This window comes from Ptychodera flava, chromosome 12 (assembly GCF_041260155.1).
Source record: "Ptychodera flava strain L36383 chromosome 12, AS_Pfla_20210202, whole genome shotgun sequence".
NCBI classification, from domain to species: domain Eukaryota; kingdom Metazoa; phylum Hemichordata; class Enteropneusta; family Ptychoderidae; genus Ptychodera; species Ptychodera flava.
In genome coordinates this window covers 1,019,198-1,035,572 of record NC_091939.1, presented here as the reverse complement: position 1 = coordinate 1,035,572, position 16,375 = coordinate 1,019,198, and the positions used below count along the sequence as shown (strand labels likewise).

Below are 16,375 nucleotides of genomic sequence, written 5' to 3'. Positions count from 1 at the left end.
TCCAAAAATGTGCATCAATCACAATAATATACAACTGGCACAGATAATGACCATGTATCAAATAATAAAGACCTGTTACAGATACTGTTATATTAAAAAACAACATTTTGAGTGATGTTTGATACTGCACAAAGCAAGTCATGGTCCACCCACCAGAAAGGAGGCATATACCGGTATAATGCGTTCCATGGATACCTTGATTTGAGATTCATACTGAGGATATTTCAGTGACATAAAAACATACTTTGGGGATATGTCAGTGATGTAACTACATAGAGGTGATATGTCAGTGATGTTACAACATACTGGGGATATGTCAGTGATGTTACAACATAGTGGGGATATGTCAGTGATGTTACAACATACTGGGGATATGTCAGTGATGTTACAACATACTGGGGATATGTCAGTGATGTTACATAATAGTGGGGATATGTCAGTGATGTTACAACATACTGGGGATATGTCAGTGATGTTACAACATACTGGGGATATGTCAGTGATGTTACAACATAGTTAGGATGTGTCAGTGATGTTACAACATAGTTAGGATATGTCAGTGATGTTACAACACAGTGAGGACATGTCAGTGATGTTACAACATACTGGGGGATAATGTCAGTGACATTAAAACATATTACTCAGTCTTATCAGTTGTGATTTGTCTTAATGAATATTCTGTATCACAGATTCCATTACATCTCTCATTACTCTCCAATGGGTTGTCCCATGTTGTTCATCAGTATTCATTTAGTTGTCACATGACCATTATTTTATTTAGCATCAGTTTCTAAATTGTTGGCTCTCACACAAAGCGCTATGAGATGTATTACCATAAACTCAACAAAATCAACTGAAAAATTACAAAACATGAATGTGATGTCAATCCCATTAAAACTCATTGCAGAATTGTTTTGTACCTGAATTATCGAAGACAACAGTTCAAGGATTGTGGCATGTATCAAATCTCCTATAGGGTATCTTTCCATTTATTCATGACTGCAGTATTTAAGGGAGATTTTAGCTCTCATTATGTATAAGGTATTGCTAAACCATGAAATGCAAATTGAACATGATGATAATTATGAATAGTTCAACATCCAAGACCATTTCATCATTATTTATGGGCACTGTTCTGAAAAATGCTGCTTGGATGTTCATTTAGTATATTCATGAATGCCTTTTGGTTTGTGAAGATTGACTTAAAAGGTACTGACAAGTACACTCTTAAAATTTTTGACTCTTGCTTTTAATGACTACAAAAGAAAACAGCAGAAGTCTTACAAGATCAGCTGACCATCACATGGTAATCACATGACCATCATGAATCCAATAAAATCCGACAAAACTGAAAATGTTGAAAATAACAGAGAGTCAACAAATTCACCAGGCAATAACTCTTGGATTGTGACTTTGTAGGTTACCACAACATAAAATAAATACTGCTTTTCAAAACAAAGTAGAGTGGATTTTCCCTTCAAAATATACAGAAAAATAAATTTACCAGTACAGAGATAGTTGTTCAAAACAAACCATGAAAAAAGAAATAATGGAAATTTCAGAAACACAACTAGAATGGCTTCACAATTTGGAAAGGTTACTGCACAAAATTTCTATAAGTTTTCAGACTGTAAACAAAATGTAGATTTTACTTATCTTCCACATGCTACCATTAAAATACTAAACAACATTAAAATTGTTTAAAAAGTTGTCAAAAAAAGTCTACTATTGCTCCACTAATGTACAAACTTTTCATTTTCTTGTAAAAATCAGAGAATTGCTGAAGATAGGACATGGCTTAAATGTCAAATCAAGACATTTTTAAAAAAATGATTAGCACAATACAACACTGCTGTGTGATGGGGATACTGCTAAAATGTACTGGAACATTGCTTTCGCAAAACTGGAAACATTATTACAATTCCTCTTGACAAGCTATTAATGGTAGATACGAAACATCATTGATATTTGCTACATTCTTACAAAACACGAAATCTTCACTTAAACAATACTGCCGGTCCATGTTGTTTTTAAAACTAAGAAAGACAAAAGGAATAGGATGGGGGAGGAATGATTGGCAGGAAAGGGGGCTTTGGGGGATAGGATTCAAATTGATTTGCAGTCCTCAGTATGCGTACATATTTGACAGCATTTTGAAGGTGATCATTAATTGTGTTTCTCATTTCAAATAAAGATTACCATGACAACTGCACTTACAGTCAATTCTTTCCATGATTCACAAAAGTTACAATGACAGAACACATTATGCTCAAAGTGTAAAAATCACTAAATAAAATTGCAACAATTAAATTGATATAGATATGAAACGACACAAAACTTCAAAATTAATGTGCAATTTTTAGGAACACTAACTACTTCTGATAGGTAAATTATTTGTAACTGTACTCAAATTTTTTATTTTGACTTTTGATATTACCCGTACATATCATAAATCAAGATTCTGATGCATGTCATCGGTTGTTCTTAAAGTAGCTGTTCTATGATTGCACAAACTATTTTGATAACCTACCTACACTTTATGCAGACATGAAAAATGCAAACTGTTCAAGGCAATTTTGAGCTAAATGAGACAGCAAGTCCAAACGGGTGATTGATTGACCAATAAAAAGGTTGGCTTTCATGTGTACAAAATCACACCTAAAAGTATGACAACCAAATGGAGTAAAGTCAAACAGTCCCGACATAAGACATGTTACAAGAGGCACATTGTAAGTTTTTGAGAATTAAAAAAGTAGTCTTTTTAATGTTCTATTGCTGCATGGCTGTAAATGAATTTTGAAAATGATATAGCAACAACTTGAGTTCAAGGAAAATGGCAAATGTGATTGGTTGTGTTAAATAATTAAGAAAACATGGAAACACTGTTGTCAAAATTGCTACATGCCATTGCTTCACTTTCAATGGAATTGATACACAGTAAGGAAACATGGAAACACTGTTGTCAAAATTGCTACATGCCATTGCTTCACTTTCAATGGAATTGATACACAGTAAGGAAATATGGAAACACTGTTGTCAAAATAGCTACACCTTTTGGCTTCATATTCAATTGAATTGCTACACAGTTTTATGCTCTGTCTTGGCTGATGATTAATCAGAAACAAGCAACTTATAACTTTACTGTCATAATCAACACAATTGAGGTCAGGAGAGATTTGATAATGATTATTGGACCTGATTTGATGTCTATTACATTCTCAATATTCAAAACTGAAGATCATGGCAGCTCGACACAAAGCATCTAACACCTGATGTGTTACTGAGAAAACTACGTCCTTGCTTGCAATGTTTGGCTATAAATTTACTAATAAAACTTTGAATTGATAAAACTACAGAACTCAAATGTTGTTACAAGTCAGCAAAGATACAGGTGGTCAGTAAAACACTCTGCTTGAACTGGATCACTCTAGAAATGAGAAATCTTTGACAATTGATTGCTGCACATTGTCTGATGACTTATTTTACAATTAAGCTCAGAAATTTGTACAATTTGGCTCAGAAATTTTGTCCAACTTTTGTATTTCTGATCATAAATACAGAGGTGTAAAATTATTTTGATCACCTATATAGTGTACACAATACCAGCATCATGTTGAGAAGTTTTCTATTTATCCCAAATATGAATGAATATTGGATATTTCCCGATGAATATCAAATGTGGAAAGTCTGTGATTAGAGTATGAAGCATGGTATCTTTCATCAGCTATTCGATGTCCTCAACATATCATCAGCAAATATGAAACTAGAAATGTTATTAGAAAAATCTTTTCATTAAAATCAGCCGGTAATTCCACATGTTTCATTTATCATTTCAATTTCTCATTGTACAAATTTATGATAGTTAGGTATGATGGACACACATCCCAATCTGTGAAAATCAACTAGCAGTTCTTGTATTCATAAATTTCAAAAAGACACTGTTGTAAGAAGTTAACACCATACCTACTGAATTATATCGAATTTGTACATCTGCCCTGGTGATAAAAAAGAGTACAACTAGGGACTTTGTGCAAAGTCCGCTTTGTTGAGGAGCAGACTAACTTCAATCTTTAAGCTCAGTACTATTCCGATTACATGTATTTCCATGGGGAAAGATAAAACATTGTGTACAGATATCATATGACAAGACAGACAACACCAGATGAGGGTTGTCACATCCTGTCACATGCCAAAAAACATTTCAACTTGCCAACCCTGATGACAGATTTGTCTCTCTTGAGAGAGTATCTTGAGAATCCATCAATTCCCTTGTTACATGATGAACACTCAAAAATAAACTCAAGGATTTTTTAATTAGTCACTTCTCCGATCATACTTTGATCAGCTTTCTACTGGACCCAAAGCAGCAGATGAACTGTTTCTTCCATGCGCAATGATCATTATCAATTCCACATCACTGATCATGTAACTTGTAGTACTGCATATTAAACTGTAATACCACAAAAATGTGACTTTAAAGACTTGACAAAGTATGAACAGGCTATTTTGTAAAGATCTATTCGTAATGACCAACATTGTACCTGAACATCACTTGTCAAATCTCTCTAGTGCCAGAAGATGGTTCATGAAGATGAGATAAATTGTGGTGCTATGATGAATGCCAGTTTGATTCTAATTCATAATGACCTCCCTGGTGGAAATTTCAGGTAGCAGTGGCACTACAGCTTCTTGGAAATACACTCTCATGTAACATGTTAACTTTTCAAGCAAATCCAATCAGAAATTGAGAAGCACATCACAGTAAGATATCAAAACACTCAAGATTCTTCAAGCATTTATATGATGTTTTATAAAGACAAAATTCTGTATCCACAGTTGTATCTGTTCCATTTTAATTTTCTCTGATTTTTGCAGCAACTACCTTGAAATTTAAAGTTCCTATAGTATAGTTGATCAGGTAATATTATGACATATTGAAATTCATTCTTACATTTGATTGGTCTTTAAAATAGCATTTTATGCATAATTATGTAAATATTTCATTAATCTGGACAGCACAGTCATTTTGACAACTTCCACCGACACTTTTATTTTATTTTGATTTTCTTAATCTGATGAAAGCTAATTTGTTCGTTAGAGACTTGATTTTCAAGGAATTTCCGGAATAACATAAGGTAATTCCTGACAGACCACTTTGAAAGTGAGCAGGCATTACAGGCTCATTGTTGTCACGAATCATTTGATTTTTCAATGCAACCGCTGCAGACATCCCTTTCATAGGTTTCCAGTGACTGCAATTACAAAGATTTCTGAAAAAATTTAAAAACATTCTTGAATCTGTCCAAAGTGTAGAAGCAGTCAAATTTTTAAGAAAATAATTGAAACAGTAAAACCTGATTTGTACAAAGTTTCATGCTAAGCGTCACTTGGCATGAAGTGTTTAAACATAGTTTCTAAAGTGCATATTAAAAAACCTTGACATTCAAAAGAGACACATGATATTTTGCAAATTGCGATCAATGAAAAAGTTCTCATATTCTAAAACATGCTAATAAAACATCACTATACAAAAACTGTTCATAAAAATGCCATTAATTTTGTTCATTTTGGCACTGATGGTGTCTTTGTTACCTGGAGGCTTGCACACAGTCAAATCATCAGTTTTTAAGGGATACATCGTTTTTCTCTGAATGCTGTGCATTGAATGTCTTTAATTTATAATAGCTTTTGTCAATGCAAATCAAGCTATATATATGTGATCGAAAATAGATCAACATTCCAGCACCTAAAAATGTTCATGTGACAAATGTGTTTTGGTTGAATAACACCTTTTTCTGAGACTATGTAATTTACATTTGAAGTGAGTTTTTTGTTGCTTTGACTCACTGAAAGTAGATTTCTGGAACACTCACTTGCTAATTCTACGATTTACATCACTTACACCATGTGATGCAGAATATACAAACTTGTTAGTTGTCAAAAGCTTTGTTACTGAAATACTGCAACACATCAGTCAGTGCTACTGGAGATCTATGAAGCAATCTCTAAATGAACATATACATATTGTACACAGGAGCATTTATATACAAGCAGAGAAAGACAAAAATGGATCCATAAACAGGAAAGTTGATGATATCCTATCTGTTTAGCCATACGCTTGTTAAATAACAAGCTGATTGTTTTTAACTTTTTTACCTGAGGTATTTAATATTTTGTTCCAGTGGTGCATAGTTCGTTATATCACCATTTCTTGAGAAATTTTCCAGCTGATAAATTCTTGTGCTGAGCTCCTGAGGCTGTATTGCACAATGTAGATGTGGGTCCCAACCCTGACCTTGAGTTGACCCTTGACCCTCACACTGTTGTGTCATATCTTGTGTAGGGAGTCAGCAGTGCTGTGTCCGTTGATGCAAACTTCTGGGCAAGTCTTGTAGCGACGTTAATTTTCTTGCAATGATGATGAAGATGGTGAAGCAAGGAACTTTCTTTGATTTTCACTGAGAGTACCTGTGTCAGTTGATAAAGATAGCTAATCATCAATTTGATTTTCACTGAGAGTACCTGTATCAGTTGATAAAGATAGCTAATCATCAATTTGATTTTCACTGAGAGTACCTGTATCAGTTGATAAAGATAGCTGATCATCAATTTGATTTTCACTGAGAGTACCTGTGTCAGTTGATAAAGATAGCTGATCATCAATTTGATTTTCACTGAGAGTACCTGTATCAGTTGATAAAGATAGCTAATCATCAATTTGATTTTCACTGAGAGTACCTGTATCAGTTGATAAAGATAGCTAATCATCAATTTGATTTTCACTGAGAGTACCTGTGTCAGTTGATAAAGATAGCTAATCATCAATTTGATTTTCACTGAGAGTACCTGTGTCAGTTGATAAAGATAGCTAATCATCAATTTGATTTTCACTGAGAGTACCTGTGTCAGTTGATAAAGATAGCTGATCATCAATTTGATTTTCACTGAGAGTACCTGTGTCAGTTGATAAAGATAGCTAATCATCAATTTGATTTTCACTGAGAGTACCTGTGTCAGTTGATAAAGATAGCTAATCATCAATTTGATTTTCACTGAGAGTACCTGTATCAGTTGATAAAGATAGCTAATCATCAATTTGATTTTCACTGAGAGTACCTGTATCAGTTGATAAAGATAGCTAATCATCAATTTGATTTTCACTGAGAGTACCTGTGTCAGTTGATAAAGATAGCTGATCATCAATTTGATTTTCACTGAGAGTACCTGTGTCAGTTGATAAAGATAGCTGATCATCAATTTGATTTTCATTGAGAGTGCCTGTGTCAGTTGATAAAGATAGCTGATCATCAATTTGATTTTCACTGAGAGTACCTGTGTCAGTTGATAAAGATAGCTAATCATCGAAACATTTGTTAATAAATATTCTTGCTGAATTCTAAAACACTTTGGCACGACATTTGTTTCAAATTTTATGCTTCTGAAACCATACTTCTAACCATCCATAACACCACACAGTAATTGAGGCAAATCTATTTGGTATTTGGTGATTCCAAGGCCATGCAAATTGCAAGTCCTACTGCCTACTCTGTTAGTTTGCATACAATCTTTATCACATCAATGCAGCAGCTTTCATTGGTCCATCAGACCAGAGAAATAGTTGGTCTGAGCACAACATTTGATGACAACAGAGCACAACATTTGATGACAACAGAGCTGAGACTACCAAGATGTGTTCATCTCTGACAATATTTAATTTGCTATCACAAATTGACTGTAATGAAAATACCTACTGATGCTACAAATATTACAAATTTACAATTTGTGAATTTAATACATGATATTCTGGAAATGTTCCTGGTTGATATAGTTGAAGGTTTGGTTTTTTTTCAGAAAGTGACATTGTATTCATGACTCTGTCAAACAACAAACAAGGTCGTCAAAATAACTAACAAGGCTGCCCTGAACGTGAAAAGGTGTTGACACTTACATCAGAATTAGAAGTTGAAAAGTTAATTTCATACCGGTAGGTGTATGATGTCAAATTGATGATCAGCTATACCAACATTCAGATTTCTTAGTAGAGATGCATATACCATGATGGAAGCAGACATCACACACGTACCGGTATAAAATGAACTTTTCAACTTCTAATTCTGACGTAAGTGTCAACACCTTTTCACGTTCAGGGCAGCCTTGTTAGTTATTTTGACGACCTTGTTTGTTGTTTGACAGAGTCATGAATACAATGTCACTTTCTGAAAATAAACCAAACCTCCAACAATTACAGAACAAGGCTTTATTTCTTCATACCAAAGTTCTGTCCAACATGTTGACCCTTACTTCAAATTCCAACAAACCATGATTGAGATAGATCCCTTCATTTCAGATGTGTCTGCTATTATCTATTAAATTATTATTTTCATAATTTAAAGGGACAAAGTCGGCCATTTTCCATGAATTTTGTTTGATATGAGATACTACTTATATTGTTTGGCATGTTGAAAGATACTGAATAAATGGGTGGCCATGCATATATTCGACCCCAATTTTATACACAATACATGAAACAATCGTGAAAATAAATTATATCATACCAGTATATTGATGGTGCAAATACAGCGATCTGATTGGTCGAGACGTGAAAAGAACCGTGGTATATTGGCGATATACCATGGCTTGCACATGCGCGAGCTCTCAGCTTGAAAAGCAAAACTCCATTTATGACGTTCCACGCCAGAATTTCAATATACTGTTATGATATAATAGCAATAAATCACACCCAGCGACGTATACCACTCGGTTTTGACCAGTTCACTTCATATATATGCACTCGCTATCGCTCGTGCATATATATATGTCATGAACTGGTCAAAATCTCGTGGTATACCATCGCTGGGTGTGATTTATTGCTTAATTATTGGTCATGAACATTAATTCATTTTCGCAATGGTTTCATTTAATTTGTCTAAAACCGGGGTGGAATATATGCATGGTCACCCATTCATTCAGTATCTTTCAACATGTCAAACAATGTAAAAAGTATCTTGCATCAAACAAAATTCATGAAAAATGGCCGACTTTGTCAATCTTATACAGAATTCATTTCTTTGAAATAGTTTACCAGTGGATTCTGAAATAGATGTCTGTTGTCAATGTATCCTTTTCAACATCTCAGAACCATTCATGCAACTCAGGAGAATAGTTGGTTTCTAGAGAGACACTTACCTTACCATTCTTGCAGACTCCCACAATGCCTTTGTCATCTGAAGACAATGAGGTTGTAAATATGACATGCTGTGAGATTTTTGTGGTGCTAATGTGAGAACCTGTATCAAGGTCACAGAGTAGAAGCCAACCATTCTTGGTCAAAATGAAAACCAAACCATAAACTTCACTGATCTGAAAGAGCATAAATTTGAGAAACATGAAGCTGTGCTTGAATACAATTCCTAACTGGTAGTTATCAAGAATCATCTGCTAGGGGAAGCCATGACAACAGATTTTGTTAGTAATTAAAACTCAAATAGGACTTATCAATATCAAAAAACACAGAGTTTTGATAAAGGCAGTCAATGGAGAAATTTCTTTTGTCAAATTTACTATTTTTATTGCGTTTTGAGGTACATGTGTTTTGAAGTGTATACAAAGCGACAAAGTCTAGACCATCCAAAGGAAGATTTCTATGCAAATCATGAACAGATTGAAATTTTTTCCTTGTTTGTAATGAAAATTTGAGTTCCCAATATTGTGTCCCTATGGAAACAAAGACAATACTCTCAAATATATCTCTGTTTTTCAATTTGACAAGGATAGTGTTTATGGAAGGACAGTATTTATGGAAGGACAGTGTCTATGGAGTGGGTGGTAGGGCTGTTCCAGGAAGAACACGTACTCCTGCAGGGAAAGTGGAAGAGGCACACACCACTCTCTCTGTTGGAGGCTGATCACTTATCAAAATGAAAGCCTGAGAGTAAAAATTTACGTGTGCGATTTGTATCCTCAAGAATTACTTTGAAATTATATGTTGATGTTTTATAATTTTCAGCAGTTTAATGGAGATAACCATTATTATTATAATTATTATAAAGGTGAGTTGATAGATAGACTGTTAAATGTTTGCAAAATAATTGAAGAATGTGAAAGGCACTTTTTGAAACAGTACACTAAGACAAACATAAAAACAATTACCAATGGCATTTGAGACAATAGAATTACCAGCACTATATTCACTGTAGTCAATATGCGTGTACTGGACAAAATTGAAATGGGAATGATTATTCATAAATCAAAGTAAGAACAAAAACAATTTATTGAATCTGAGATTTGATAAGGCAGGGTGAGAAATATGCATTAGTGTGCAGATGTATATGTGTAGAATCAGTGAATGAATTACGTCTTGCAATAGGAACCACAGAATGGAATAGAAATGTAGGTTTTGCTGGGAATGACAGTATGACAACTCCAAGAGCAATGATTGTTATTGATGTTGCCGTACACTCACCTGTAATGACACAGGAAAGTCATGTTTGAATTCAATAGCTTGAGAAAAACTGACATCATCTGTGTGGTTACTGAGCGCTGAGTTGCCAGAGATGTGTGGACCAAGTTCCAAGACATGGATCTGCAGAAAAGCACAAACATACATGTACACAATCAGCATTTAATTGACTTTTTAATTGGAATTCCGTCACAGTAAAAGAATTTTACAGGACCACAAATTTTTCACATTCTCAATTCTGTACTGGTATCTTTATAACACTGAAATTTCAGTGTCAGACTCTAGAGTTATGTCAGCTGACTCTAGAGTTATGTCAGCTGACTCTAGAGTTATGTCAGCTGACTCTAGAGTTATGTCAGCTGACATAATAAAACAAAGACTGCACATTTCATCACAATTCAAGTGAATACAAATTAGATCATTTCCATTGACCTTTGTTGTCCATATAAAAACAATATTGATTCAATTTTAATCAATAGCTTTTATTTGTATAGCACCGGTATACAAAGAATACATGGTTCAGGACTGTTATACATAGACGTGATTAATTAAGAATAGGAATTCTCTTAACAGTTGAGTTGTTTAGAGACATTTATTGGGTATTTGTAGAGGATTAGGCTGAAAGAAATTGTGTGGTTCCGATAACACGCTTTTTAAAAATAGGGTAGGTAGGTAGGACAAAAATTTTTTTTGTCATTTTTTTTTATTTCACCAAAACAATCAGTAAAGTGTGCAAGTAAATTGCAAGTGTTCACACAACTGATTCTGTTCAATATTTCTCATATGGAAATGATATTGAAAACGCATTGTGTTTGGTACTGCATGCAGAATAGCTTGCCATGTCACTGATGAGAACAGGCTGGCACAGGCTAGACTTTCCTGAACAATGTCGTCACATCGCTCCAACTCTCATGAGGGTTCACTTTTTTCAAAGGAATTTTCTCAAAATTATCGCAGAAAAAACAATTTGAGTTACCCGCAAAACATTTAGGGTCCTGAAAATCCTGAAATTCAAGTAAAATATCTTGTCCAGCAGCCACTACAAGTGGCTCACTGATACACATTTCATCACAACAGGACAAAAAGACGTCTTTTCTTGACAAAAATAGTCACAGACCTTGCAATCCCACAATGCTGGTGAGTGCGTCATCACAGGTGTTATACCACATCCCACATTTTAACAATTAATTTATTTTTTACTTCGATCTACAGATTTGCAAGTAATAAGTTATCATTTTATTAAGAAAACTTTTTTAAAGTTTAAATTCAAAAGGTATCAATATTCTGGTTTGGGATGAAATATATAACATATTATGCCTTTTGATGATCTTAAGAAATATTTTCACCAAAATAAACCCTGGACTATGAACAGTGTTCTGTCAGTTTGAATTGAAAATACGTTTCAAATCTAATATACTCTGGGCTCCGCCATATTATGATGTCATATCATTATATCAGTGTTAGCGGTAACTTTTTTCTCCTCGCGTACGGCATACGCATTAGTCTGCTAAAATTGCATAATGGCTGTATTTGAGTGCGTAATTTCACTTCCGCACTCGATTGATGAAAAAACTGACTGCAAAATACAATGTGCCGTTCAATGAACCTACACTACATGATTCGGATTGAACGATGTAAGATTATTTTAATGGAAACAGTTTAACGAACAACTTGAACAACCCGGCTGTGTTTCAAACATGCTGAAACGTAACAGCGAAGGTATACATGCGACCGTCAAAACACATCGGGCAACCCAAAGTTAGAGTTATTGCAGCTTATCCAGTCTTGATATGCCTTTTAACAGCAGATTTCTGTACATCGGCCGAACCACAGATAAATGCATTCCGCTTTCCATTTTTTTCACATAATTGGCAGTACAGCAGTGTCTTGTTGTTGATTACATCCGAAACGTAACCATGGATATTCAGTCTTCCACTGCTCTTGGTAGCCTGCGTGTGGTTGTGGACGGAATTTTTTGGTAACCGGTGCATCATCATCACGGCTCTCGGCTTCACTGTGGCCCAGATCCCCGTTTGTTGTATTGGCGATAACAGGACAATACGCCATGGATTCCGACATGGGTTCAATTTCACTGCGCTTCTACGTGTTCTCCATGTTGGGTTGCCCGGTAGTGTCTTTCGATTGACCCTCTGAATCATTTTTTTCACGAACTCGTGGAGCAAAGTTGAAAGAAAATAGAGTTGTTTGCTTCGACGCCATGCTGCATGTGTGCTTTGATCAAATTTGGGGACAGTGAGACGCGATGAGAGTGCACAGTTGGCATTTAATTTGTTGCAACATTTCTGTCAATCACTCACTTTGTGTTATAAGTTTCAGAAACTATCGCTCGCCTGAAAATTAGCAACGTAATTCATAGGCACAGCTGACACGATAACGTGCCTTTGAACTATGATGCCGATTTTTCAGACCTAGCCCAGAGAATCCGAAACTTTCCACACAAAATGAGTTGACAGAAATGTTGCAACAAATTTAATGTCAAACGGGCACTCATCTCGTCTGGTTGTCGCCTAAGCTCAGTCGCGGGGAGTGCTTTCGGAAACATTTTTACTGTTTTCCTTTGCGTATAGAAAACGCATAACAATGAAAAAATGCGTAGAAAGTCAATTTCAATGCGTAAATACGCACGTTTTTTGCGTAAACGCGAACTCTGTATATGTTGATCCTCATTCTTGCACATCAGTGAAATCTGTTTTTCTACAAAGAATTGAAGGTAGATGATTGTCAAAGTGTTAATGATATTTGATTTCTGAAAATCTTCTTTGTTAAAAACTCAGTACTCCAAAAACCAATAACTTATCAATGACTAAAAGTCTGGTGAAACACCCATGGTGAAAATTGACAGAAATCCTTAATGGTCTATAGGACATTTATGTTCATTTCTGTTATCATTTAGCGCACACGATTATTAAATATGGCAAAGGAAAAATGCAATGTGGGCGTGTCCCCAAACTCTATCCAGTCGACTTTTTTCGCCTTTCTGATGTTTGCCCAATGCCGTATCTTATAACGGGAAGTAAGTATTTCACACCTTTGAAAGCTCCCCACAGGGAGTATCATATTGAGAGTTTATGTTAACGCTTGCCACACTCGCAAAATGTGACATGAAAACTTGAATGTGGCAAAAATCCTATTAAAACTATTTGCCACACGTGAGATAAAAAGTTTTGGCATGAAATTTCTGTTTTGCCAGCCAAAGCGACAAGTTTTGCCCGATTGATCGAAGCAAGCAACACTTTCGGGCTGAAACCGAGGCAATCAGGGAGCAATGTCCATCATTTGCCACAGTGACTTGTGGTTCCTTAAATGATGGCCGCTGCTGTGTGGTATGCATTATCTATACCACACAGCAGCGGTCATGGATCGCATTACAAGTGACTGTGGTAGAGATGCACTGGATGTGTTCGCGTTGTACAATGTATATCCACAGAGGCATCATAGGCACAATCTTCCTGGTGTAGAAGTCCACAATGGATTTAAACAAGACAAGATCCTGCTTTTAACAAAGCAGATAGCGCTTGCAGCATACTCTTTGGGTCGAGTAATATTCTCCAACGGACATAGCGCTAACGCGAGAGTCTGCTGGGGAGAAACGGAAGGCTAGTGTGCGTAGGTTGCACTGATCACACACAGGGCTTTAAACTTTGTTACGTTAGCAATTACAGGGTGGAGATAAGGCAGAGATAAGGCGGCATGGGACTGCTATTCAATGTAAATGAACAGCGTTGTGATGTCAGAGCGCACCAACAAAGACCCTGCTGAGGGCGTGACCTAAATGCAGCAAAATGACCCCAACAGAAACTGCACATAGAAATATAAAAAAATTAACACTTGCGCATACTTTTATGTTGCAATTCTGTTGCAAGTGTAACAATATTGCCCTCTGGAAGCTATTTAGTCTACGGAACAAGCTTGATTTCACCAGACCTTTAAGGAAAAATAATTGGGACCTGTTTCACCTCAAACCAATTCACTCTACTTTAGACACACACAACACTGCGGGAAATTTCACAAATAAACTTCAGCAATATCATATTCTCAAGGAGAAATTCTGGTGGGGATAAAACAAGGCATGTCACATGCTTGTCTACCAGTATTTGATCAACAGGTCAATGTTTGCCGTACATAATCTTCTAATCCTTCACACGTTGCAACAGAAGTTACCATTCCTCAAGCAACTGAATAAGAGTTTTTCAATAGATGAGCAAAAGTTCTGTCAATTTGCAGTTGAGCTGATAACACGTTGGATGCAGTGCAACATTTGTAATCATTTAATGGCATCACCAGTGTTAAAAATATATACTGTAATTAGTTGAGGTGATCACATTGCGACAATCTGATAAAAAATCTGACGTAGAAATGCAGCAGCCTTTTACAGAATCAAATTGTTGTCTTTGTTTCCACTGTTTTCCCCTCTCTCATTTCTTCCATGCTTGTTACAGAATACTAAAAAATATGCTTTGTCTGGTCCCTGTGATATCTTGGAATTGAATGAGGCATCTTCAGAATGAATAATTTCACCGGCTAATGTATTATTTTGTGAATATCGTGTCAGTACTGATATCTGCAATTACAAGATCCATACATGAAAAGGACTTTCATCAGTGGCCTAGCTCTCATGTGGCAAAAACATGGTGAGTGAAATTAGAGGATTCACTGAGAGAGACAATAATAGTTTTCAGATTTCAGCAGAGACAACTAATGATTTCACATGGGGAATTTCAGAATGCATGTACAGACATCAGGATCTGAATGTCTCTTTAACAGACTCAGTGACAACAGCCTTGTAAATAACAACTGATATTACAGGTATATCCAAACAGATGACCTGCGCACATTATAGCTGCATTGATAATGGAGCAATTATATGTACATGAAAAATGTACACATTGAAATAAGGGCATATCTGACAGGTTGGAGTACTAACTAATGCAAGAACCCAGGTCTTTATACTTTTTCTAATGGTAACAACTGTGTGAATGGGTTGAACCTGGAATTCAAATAGACCATGGTACAAAAAATCTGTGCACACGCACATAGAAAGACATAAATTTCCACTTGCATTTGTAAACATGGTTTGTTGGTACCAACATCACATGATCGATCTCTTGGGCACACGGGCATAAGACAAACACCGTGCACCCTTTTTATTCCAGAGTACGACCATTGTAATAAATTGAGGAGTAATTTATGAGAGAGGTAGATGCAGCAGAAGAAAAATCATGACCAACGTACGAGTCAATTTGGTTCTTGGAGTAAATGCTGACAAATTACACATGCAATGTTCAAAGATTTTGTCTTGAAGTGTACCAGGTCCATCCAATGTGCCGTGTCCATCCAATGTGTCGTGTCCATCCAGCATAATTGTCTACATCAAACGTGAACATTTACTTTTCAACATGATTTCCAATTTAAAGAATGATGATATACGACTGAAAGTAAACTACTAGTAGATTTGACATGTGTTGGTAACCTCCATGTATCTGACAGAACAGCTACAACACCAGTCTAGTATGCATTGACAGTCTTGCATAAATTAAACACATGCACGCACAACTATTGAACATGAGCAAAACGGTCTAGTTTGTAAACAAGCTATAAATACTCTGTAATTGAGGATGATTGTGGGACTGATAAAGTAAACTAGCTTTTTATTTTCGTTTATTTTTGTCTTCGTGTACATTTGTTCTCTCTCTGAGGTATTGTGTTTTTAATGACGCCTATTCCTGTCACTGCCTCAAGGTAAATTGTACAATAACAGACATACTGATTGGCTGGGTAAATTGTACAATAACAGACATGTTGATTGGCTGGGTAAATTGTACAATAACAGACATGTTGATTGGCTGGGTAAATTGTACAATAACAGACATGTTGATTGGCTGGGTAAATTGTACA

General features: G+C 35.6%; 1 protein-coding gene across 1 annotated transcript in view; it reads right to left on the bottom strand.

The window, feature by feature from the left end:
• Positions 1 to 1,227: 1,227 nt before the first annotated feature.
• LOC139144654 (clathrin heavy chain 1-like) overlaps positions 1,228 to 16,375 on the bottom strand; it is a 41,664-nt gene continuing 26,516 nt past the window's right edge. The window contains exons 6-8 of the mRNA XM_070715370.1: positions 10,463 to 10,582; positions 9,187 to 9,360; positions 1,228 to 6,468 (exon numbers count right to left, since the gene is read on the bottom strand). Of these exons, the coding sequence (XP_070571471.1) occupies positions 6,316 to 6,468; positions 9,187 to 9,360; positions 10,463 to 10,582 (447 nt within the window). The 3' untranslated portion in view covers positions 1,228 to 6,315. The remainder of the gene's footprint in view (positions 6,469 to 9,186; positions 9,361 to 10,462; positions 10,583 to 16,375) is intronic.